Below are 9,316 nucleotides of genomic sequence, written 5' to 3'. Positions count from 1 at the left end.
TAACGAGATTACCCCATGAGAGGCAGGTATAAAAGGGCGACCACAGGGTTCCTGTGTATCAGCTTCACACGGAGAATCCCTCAGGCAGTTTCGTTCTCTTGTGAACAAACCACTAAACTTACGTCCATGGTTAATTCCGTCAAGGTCTTCAAAAAGACTGCACCAAATGGTGAGTGACATGGAGGGTTTGGCTACAGCATCTGATTAATTGGTTCCTTCCTCCTATGATACGAGTAGGCCTCGAGGTCTCATATTTTGTTCCTTTTGATTTGCAGGTAAGGTCACAGCGTACCTAAGCCGGCGGGACTTCGTGGACCACATCACCCACACGTCCCCCGTGGATGGCGTGGTGGTCGTGGACCATGACTACCTCCGCGGCAGGAGGGTCTACGCCCGTGTGGCGGTCACGTACCGCTACGGGCGTGAGGAAGATGAAGTCATGGGTCTTCACTTCAGCAAGGAACTCGAGCTGGTGAACGTGGAAGTTGCTCCCAACGCTGGCACCGAGGAACGTACTGATGTTCAGGAGCGCCTCATCAAGAAGCTGGGCGCCAACGCCTACGCCTTCAGCGTGGTTCTGCCCCAGACCGCTCCCTGCTCCGTCACCCTCGACGGCGGGGAAGATGGATCTGTAAGTAAAATCTACCAACAATTATTGATGACACTACGTCTTACATAATCAAAAATATGATCATCTAGATAAAAAGTAATTTGTTCATGGCTGATATTCATATAAAGATTTTCTTATCTGTAGATCAAGTTTCTACTACAACGAAGAAAGCACAATGTAGATGCGAACAACCTCTTGAAATTCTCGTGTTATTTCATTTCCAAGATTATGTTACCTTTTAATTCTATGCCAACAGGCCCAGCCGCTTGGTGTCGTCTACGACCTCAGGATGTACGTGGCTGACCGGAAGGAGGAGAACCCTCACAAGAGGAACTCTGTCAGCTTCGCCGTCCGCAGGGTTCAGTTCGCCTCCCTGGAACCCAGCTCACGTCAGCCTCAGACGCTGGTCACCAAGAGCTTCACCCTTTCCCCTGGGAAGCTCAACCTGGAGGTCAGCCTCGACCGTGATATGTACTTCCACGGACAGAGCGTAGACGCTCACCTCAAGATCAACAACGCCTCCAAGAAGACAGTTAAGAACATGAAGGCGCAGGTGGTCCAGCATGTGGAGGTCACTATGACTAACAACCAATTCAGCCGTGTTGTGGCCTCGCTCGAGTCTCGTGAGGGCTGCCCCATCACCCCTGGAGCAAACCTCACCAAGACCTTCTCCCTCACTCCCCTCGCTTCCTCCAACCAGAAACGCTTCGGCATCGCTCTTGATGGCCAGATGAAGGACCAGGACGCCAACCTGGCATCCTCCACTTTGGTGGCGGCCGGTAAGAACGTAAATGACGCCTTGGGCATTGTAGTGTCCTACTCTCTCCGTGTGAAGCTGAACTGTGGCGCCATTGGCGGTGAACTGACTGCCGACCTTCCCTTCAAGCTCATGCACCCTGACCCCTCTGCCAGCAAGGCACCTCTGCGCAAAATGCAGTCCACCGACAACTTCGAATTCGAAGAATTCTCTCGTCTCCGACGCGGCCAGTCCGTCGCTGAAGAATAAACAACGAGCAGAACCCAGCCAATGCCCTTCCTTTAATTTCTTATTTTATCGTTTTGTTTTGTTGACCCATAATTGGCGATTATTGTTTTGACATTGTTTGTCATTTGCTTAGCTTTTTTCAGTTTATAGTCCCTCTGTGTTATATTATTTTCATAAAAAAACAAATTCCTCATGACTGTGTTTCACTCCTGCTTCCGACGATAAGAACATCAGGAAGCAAGATGGTTGTTTTGACAACTACTGAAAGCAGTATTTCCTGTTATTCTACAGAGAAGAGATAACATGATACTTTAAGGAGCATCAAAGTGATATGACACATAAGATACAGATATCATAAACTTGGATATCTTTTCTTTTTTTTATATCATGTACAGTCACAATCCATTTTCTTTCCCTTCCTTACTGGCAGTTAAGTCGAAGCCAAAGTTCAAGAAAGGTCAGTCCAAAGGACAGATATGCTTTTCACTCGTCAAAAGATAAGAAATATAGACCTAACAACATGGCAATGTTTTGATTCATGCTACACAAGTGTGTACATGTGTTTGGTGAGGAGAGTGTGCTCACGTGGGTTGTGTGCCGTCCACCGTCAATGTGAGTGATTGCCAGACTCATGCACTCATGCATGTCCGCTCGCTTGGCCTTTCTTAACCCTTGGCTTCGACTTCCGACCAGCCAGGGTGGAGAGACACTTTGGCTTGTGACTGTATACTCAAGAAAAAAGTTCGACATATTTGTATTTGATAATATGGCACAACACAAGCTAGATCTTGACAAATATTCCAGGATTTTGCCTCCTATTGGTAGCCAAGCTTTCCTTATATATATATATATATATATATATATATATATATATATATATATATATATATATATATATATATATATATATATATATAATTTTGTTATTATCATACTTAATCGCTGTCCTCCGCGTTAGAAAGCGCAAGGAAACAGACGAAAGAATGGCCCAACCCACCCACATACACATGTATATACATAAACGCCCTCGCACGCACATATACATACCTATACACTTCAATGTATACATACATATACATACACAGACACATACATATCTACGCATGTACATATTCATACTTGCAGCCTTCATCCATTCTCGTCGCCACCCAGCCACACATGAAATAGAAGCCCCCCCAACCCCCTCCCACCCCGCGTGCGCGAGTCAGTGCTAGGAAAAGACAACGAAGGCCACATTCGTTCACACTCAGTCTCTAACTGTCATGTGTAATGCACCGAAACCACAGCTCCCTTTCCACATCCAGGTCCCACAAAATGTTTCCATGGTTTACCCCAGACGCTTCACATGCCCTGGTTCAATTCATGTATATATTCTCAATGTGCTAAAAGAAATTGATAAGTATACTGTTTTCAGACTTTTATAAGGCATCATGTATGTTTTTTCAGTACGAGGGTAATTTTATACAGAACAATTAGTAAAATTATTAAGAATTACGTCTCGTATTTACGCTCACCAACCTTACCAAGGCAACAGGATCAGTCGTATCCATTTACAAATCTATCAGACCCAACCGTAAAGCTAATATTTCTGTTGGCTTTTGTCTTCGAATCATGATCGTATCGGAACTGCTTCGAATCTCGATCCAGTGGTTCATAGGGAGCGAACCTAGGCGCCTCGCTCTGGTAACAGAGCTGTTCTGGTCGGGGTGAGGGTAACAGCTATGGAGTCCTTAACAGTGTCACCTCACGTATGCATGTCATGCGCTGTGAAGCTCCTCTGCAAGACGCGCCCCTGACTATCCTCAGTATTGGGTAAGTGAACCAAACTTTTGATAATGGGTTTTTGTTGCTCCTATGTTCTCGCGACCTGTTGGGTTCATCATAATTGAACTATCCTACGCCCTAGTTTCTGTCATCTTTCAGTAATTTGTTCCAACATTTCGCCAATTCCACCCTGGTTTTAATGCCTTCCTGGTAGGTTAAGTTAGGTGTCTTCGGTTAGGTCAGTTCATGGATCTGATTTTCTGAAAATGTAAGTAAATCTTTTTCACGTGCTACAGCCCTTACTAAAGTCTCATTTGTATTTACATGTTCTAAACTAAAGTGAACAGATTTTGTTAAGAAACATAAAACTGTTGCAGTGAAATTCAGGAATATACAGTGGCCACATATGCATATACATGATAATCATAAGAGTAAACAACTTGAAATCAAGAGAGTGGTGAGAATAAATGAGCTTGGAAAGGAGACTTGAGTGAGGAAGTACCAGGAGAGATTGAATATGGAATGCAAAAGGTGAAAGCAAATGAAATAAGAGGAGTGAGAGAGGAATTGATGCATTTAGGGAAGCAGTGATGGCTTGCGCAAAAGATGCATGTGGCATAAAAAGCTGGGAAGTGGGCAGATTAGAAAGGGTAGTGAGTGGTGGGATGAAGTAAGGTTGTTAGTGAAAGACAAAATAGAGGCGTTTGGAAGATGTTTGCAGGCAGTAGTGCAAATGACTGGAAGATGCATAAAAGAAAACGGCAAGAGGCCAAGAAAAAGGTGCAAGAGTTGTAAAAAAAGGGCAAATGAGAGTTGGGGTAAGAAGTATCATTAAAATTTAGGGAGAATAAAAAGAAGTTTTGGAAGGAGGTGGATAACGTGTGTAAATCAAGAAAACAAATGGGAACATCGGTGAAGGGAGCAAGTGGGAAAGTGCTAACAGTTAGTGATGGAGTGATAAGGAGATAGGGTGAGTATTTTGAAGGTTCGTTGAATGTGTTTGACGATAGAGTGGCAGATACAGGGTGTTTTGGTCGGATTGGTGTACAAAGTGAGAGGGTCAGGGAGAATGGTTTGGTGAAAAGAGAAGAGGTAGTGAAAGCTTTGCGGAAGATGAAATCCAGCAAGGCGGTGGGTTTGGATGGTACTGAAGTGGAATTTATTAAGAAATAGGGGATGACTGCTGTTGATTGGATGGTAATGTATGGACCATGGTGAAGTGCCTGAGGATTGGCAGAATGCTTGCATAGTGCCATTGTACAAAGGCAAAGAGGATAAAGGTGGGTATTCAAAATACAGAGGTATAAGTTTGATGAGTATTCCTGGGAAATTATATTGGAGGATATTGATTGAGAAGGTGAAGGTATGTACAGAGCATCAGGTTGGGGAAGAGCAGTGTGGTTTCAGAAGTGGGAGAGGATTTGACCTGGAGAAGGCTTGTGATAGGGTCGATAGAGCTGCTTTGTGGAAGGTTTTAAGAGTATATAGCGTGGGAGGTAAGTTGCCAGAAGCAGTGAAAAGTTTTACCAAGGTTGTAAGGTATATGTACGAGTAGGAAGAGAGGAGAGTGATTGGTTCCCCATGAATGTCGGTCTGCGGGAGGAGTGTGTGATGTCCCCAAGGTTGTTTAATTTGTTTACGGATGGGGTGGTTAGGGAGGTAAATGCAAGAGTTTTGGAGAGAGGGGCGAGTATGCAGTCTGTTGGGGATGAAAGGGCTTGGGAAGTGAGTCAGTTGTTGTTCGCCGATGATGAAGCTCTAGTAGGTGATTCGTGTGATAAACTGCAGAGGTTGGTGAGCAAGTTTGGAAAAGTGTGCGAAAGGAGAAAGTTGAAAGTAAATGTGAATACGAGCAAGGTTATTAGGTTCAGTAAGGTTAAGGGAGAAGTAAATTGGGACGTAAATTTGAATGGAGAAAAATTGGATGAAGTGTTTCAGATATCTGGGAGTGGACTTAGCACTGGATAGAACCATGGAAGCGGAAGTGAGTCACAGGGTGCGGGAGAGGGTGAAGCTTCTCGGAGCGATGAAGGACATGTGGCAAGAGAGAGCGTTATCTCAGTGAGCAAATATGGGTATGTTATATGGTTGCGAGGCATGGGCTATAGATACGGGGGATGGTGGATGTGTTGGAAATGAAATGTTTGAGGACTATATGTGGTGTGAGGTCGAGTAAGTAATGAAAAGGTAAGAGAAATGTGTGAAATCAAAAAGAGTTTGGTTGAGAGAGCAGAAGAGGGTGTGTTGAAATGGATTGGACATATGGAGAGAATGAGTGAAGAAAGATTGACAAAGAGGATATATGTGTCAGAGGCGGAGGGAACAAGGAAAAGCAGGAGACCAAATTGGAGGTGGAAGGATGAAGTGAAAAAAAAAAAAATTGAGCGATCGGGGCCTGAACATACAGGAGGGTGAAAGGCGTGCAAGGAATAGAGTAAATTGGAACGATGTGGTACACCGGGGTCGACGTGTTGTCAATGGACTGAACAAGGGCATGTGAAGAGTCTGCGGTGAATCATGGAAAGGTCTGAGGGGCCTGGATGAGGATAGGGAGCTCTGGTTTCGGTGCATTATACATGACAGCTAGAGATTGAGTGTGAAAGAATGTGGCCTTTTTGTCTGTTTTCCTAGCGCTACCTCGCTGAAGCAGGGGCATGGCGACGCTGTTTTCCTTTGGGGTGAGGTGGGGGGGTACCGACAGGAATGGATGAAGGTAAGCAAGTATGAATATGTACATGTGTATGTATGTAAAGTCTGCGTGTGTATACATATGTTGATATGTATATTTCATGTATAAGTACGTACGTGGGCGTTTATATATATATATATATATATATATATATATATATATATATATATATATATATATATGTGTGTGTGTGTGTGTGTGTGTGTGTATTCCTATGAGTCCACGGGGAAAATGAAACACGATAAGTTCCCAAGTGCACTTTCGTGTAATAATCACATCATCAGGGGAGACACAAGAGATAAATACGTCAGTTAATATAAATCGAAGACACGAAGCTAGGACGCCATTTGGTTAACATGTTTACCAAATAGCGTCCTAGCTTCGTCTCTTCGATTTATATCAACTGACTTATGTTTCTCTCTTGTGTCTCCCCTGATGATGTGATTATTACACGAAAGTGCACTTGGGAACTTATCGTGTTTCATGTTCCCCTTGGACTCAGAGGAATATACTTGATCACGCGCAAAATTGTGATCCTTTCCAATATGTATGTGTGTGTGTGTGTGTGCTAGTTGATGGGCCATTCTTCGTCTGTTTCCTGCGCGACCTCGCTGACGCGGGAAACAGTGATTATATACTCTAAATAGATAAATTAATAAAAAAGTAAACAACTTGAAATCAAACCCTATCAGACTGTAATTCTAGTTATGGACTTTTCTACAATTATGAGGTGAAGGCATCACCACTGGTGAAATTAACGAACCGACAGTCTGGTGGCAAGGTATGATGCACACCGCCCTTGTGTGTGTGTGTGTGTGTGTGTGTGTGTTTTAGCGAAAGTGTGACATATTTCCACAGTAAATGAATTAGGGTAAGTGGCATACTTAGTAGGCTTATACTTTTTTATTTGTTTTCTTTTTTGAAGTGGGGTTGCTGATCTATCATATGTCACATTACGGCTACCTGGCAACTCTCTCGGCTGGCCGCATGGGAAGAGTTGTCATTTAGCCTTCACATGTTCCGACACAGTAGAGCACGGAATGTTTTGACACACTTCTTTGGATACTGTCTTCCTGAAGATGTATACATGGAACAATTCATAGTGATGGGTGGCAGACTTCCTGAATGATTGAATGAAGTTATGACACTAGTTAACTCGAGAGAAAGAAGAACAATAGAACACAACATCTACAACGATCGGTGTTGTTAACAGTTGATAGGAAGCATAGGTGTATATACTTAGTGGACAGCAGCCTCACCTACGTCAGCAGAAGATACAGTATTAAAAGTACACCTGACGAAGACGTGTCACGTCTCATGTTTTCAAGGGCAGGAGGGTAAGTGAGAGGGTCACGTTTCCCTACACCAGTGCTATCGGTTCCATGTTGATCGATCAAGAGTTGCTAAGTGTTTCATACTCGTGAGTGTTATTAGCTACTGTGCTTAATTACAACAGTTTACACAATTATTGGCTATAAAACATTGATGACTACATTGCTAATATATTTACTCATTCCATCTACAGAGATGGCCGCTGATGGTGTTGATAACTTTGCTAGGCATCATGCACACTGCACGTGAGGTATGGAACAGCCGTTGCGCCGCCCCAGTGTCTGCGGAAACCTCGTCCATTCTGTTTACCCATAAGGATTCAGGAAGTTTTCGACGTCCGTGGTTGGAGGATGGACGTCACATGAAATGTTAGGTAGGCTAATCTATCATGTTATTGCAGTAACCTAATGCTCATGTATGTCCTGCACGTTTATTCCACTCACACAACACCGTTAGTCTTTCTCTCACTATTGAATCCCTTATAATAGTGTAACAAATCCTTTTATTACTTATCTATGGGGGATATAAACTCACTCTCCAGTATTTAGTCTCGACTCTCAGAAAACTTCAAAAGGTAAAGCATCACTCGGCTATCCGGCTCTTGTGTCGTTGTACAAGGGAAAAGTAAAATCTATCACATATAACTCTTGTGCACATGAAAAACTCTTGTTCAAGTTCTTAATCTAACTGTAAATGAATATTTCATGATGTGACACTCACAAGGAGAGGAATGCCAGGTTCCGTGTCGAGGTAGCATCAACTATCAATTATAGAAATGTAATCTGAATATTAGATAGGCTTGAAACATCCCAAAATAGTGAATTAAATTCGTATTAAGCACCATCCAAGAGTAGCAGTTCTGACTGAATATGATTAAACTCCTTATTATATGGGTTATGATAATTCACTGGTAAGTCCGTATTCGTCTCCACCCTCACCAGAAAAGCTCCGCTATCAGACCGAGACACCCAGGTGCACTCACGATGAATCATGGCCTCGAGATTCACAGTGGTTCCGATACGATAATGATTCGAATTCGATAGCCTCTGAGCTTACCAATGAACCCTCAAGGTTTTAGACAGCAACTGTGCCAGCAAGGTACATCTTGCTAGTTCTGGGAGGCCTCAAACGTTGTGGAATTCTATCCAGCTGCTTATCAGCTCGACTCTCCCTTCGTCAGTTCGAACAACCACCACCTGCTAACCTCCTCATCTAACACCTGTTCCCTTGCCACACCAGCTGCTACCAAACCTCCACATGATATTTCGAGAGAAGCTCCACTAGTTGCTTCAAGTTTGAAAGACGCTTACCATCGCAGTAGAGTCACCTGTCAGCCAGGGGAAGTCTGTTATGTATTACCCATTTAGCTCTGCATATCTCGTGTCTATTTTTTTTTTCCGGTCACGCTACCTTAGCATTTTTATCAGCAGTTATCTCTAATGTGTTTGTAACGTTTCAACTTTCTCTTCTGTTCTTATTTTATCTCGTCCATTCTTGTAGCTTCTCTCATCAGCTACCACAACGTTCTTGTTTCGGCCTCCTGGATCTGTCATCTTTTTTTGGTGGTAAGGGATCATGCTTCTGATCCACTATATCAAAATGAGTCTTAAAGTAATGGTATGTATATAATTGTCTTGCAGCGCATGGTACATTTTCATCTTTCACGATCGGTATAGAACATGGAAGTTTCCATTCCATTTATAAAATTCTGTTGTTTACTTGTATTTGTTGTAGATATTCTTCTCTAGATAATACTCCCAAATATTCAGTTACTCATTTCATGGAGGTGACGATCTTCAGTGCGTATGTTACACTCCTTTCTGTTGCCACTAATGTTCATCATTTCTCCTTTACTTTTGTGATTTTCAAACACTTTCACATCAAAAAACCAGACCATCAGTCCATTTCCTCATTTAAATCAATCCCGTTTTCAGCT

General features: G+C 43.0%; 1 protein-coding gene across 1 annotated transcript; it reads left to right on the top strand.

Moving 5' to 3' along the window:
* LOC139751622 (arrestin homolog) lies at positions 1-1,788 on the top strand. Its single transcript, XM_071667243.1, has 3 exons — positions 1-169; positions 276-631; positions 867-1,788. The coding sequence occupies exons 1-3, from the start codon at positions 16-18 to the stop codon at positions 1,614-1,616; spliced, it is 1,260 nt and encodes a 419-aa protein (XP_071523344.1). The 5' UTR covers positions 1-15; the 3' UTR covers positions 1,617-1,788.
* Positions 1,789-9,316: the final 7,528 nt, after the last annotated feature.

Source organism: Panulirus ornatus, chromosome 11, assembly GCF_036320965.1.
Source record: "Panulirus ornatus isolate Po-2019 chromosome 11, ASM3632096v1, whole genome shotgun sequence".
Classification (NCBI taxonomy): Eukaryota; Metazoa; Arthropoda; class Malacostraca; order Decapoda; family Palinuridae; genus Panulirus; species Panulirus ornatus.
The sequence above is the reverse complement of the archived record's forward strand: the minus strand, read 5'-3'. Positions and strand labels throughout refer to the sequence as shown.

Bases quoted from the DNA above. Each gene is read 5' to 3' on its own strand.
- LOC139751622 (XM_071667243.1), top strand. From the start codon at position 16: ATGAGAGGCAGGTATAAAAGGGCGACCACAGGGTTCCTGTGTATCAGC. The intron at 170-275 runs GTGAGTGACATG...TTTGATTTGCAG, and splicing joins CAAAAAGACTGCACCAAATG to GTAAGGTCACAGCGTACCTA. The intron at 632-866 runs GTAAGTAAAATC...CTATGCCAACAG, and splicing joins ACGGCGGGGAAGATGGATCT to GCCCAGCCGCTTGGTGTCGT.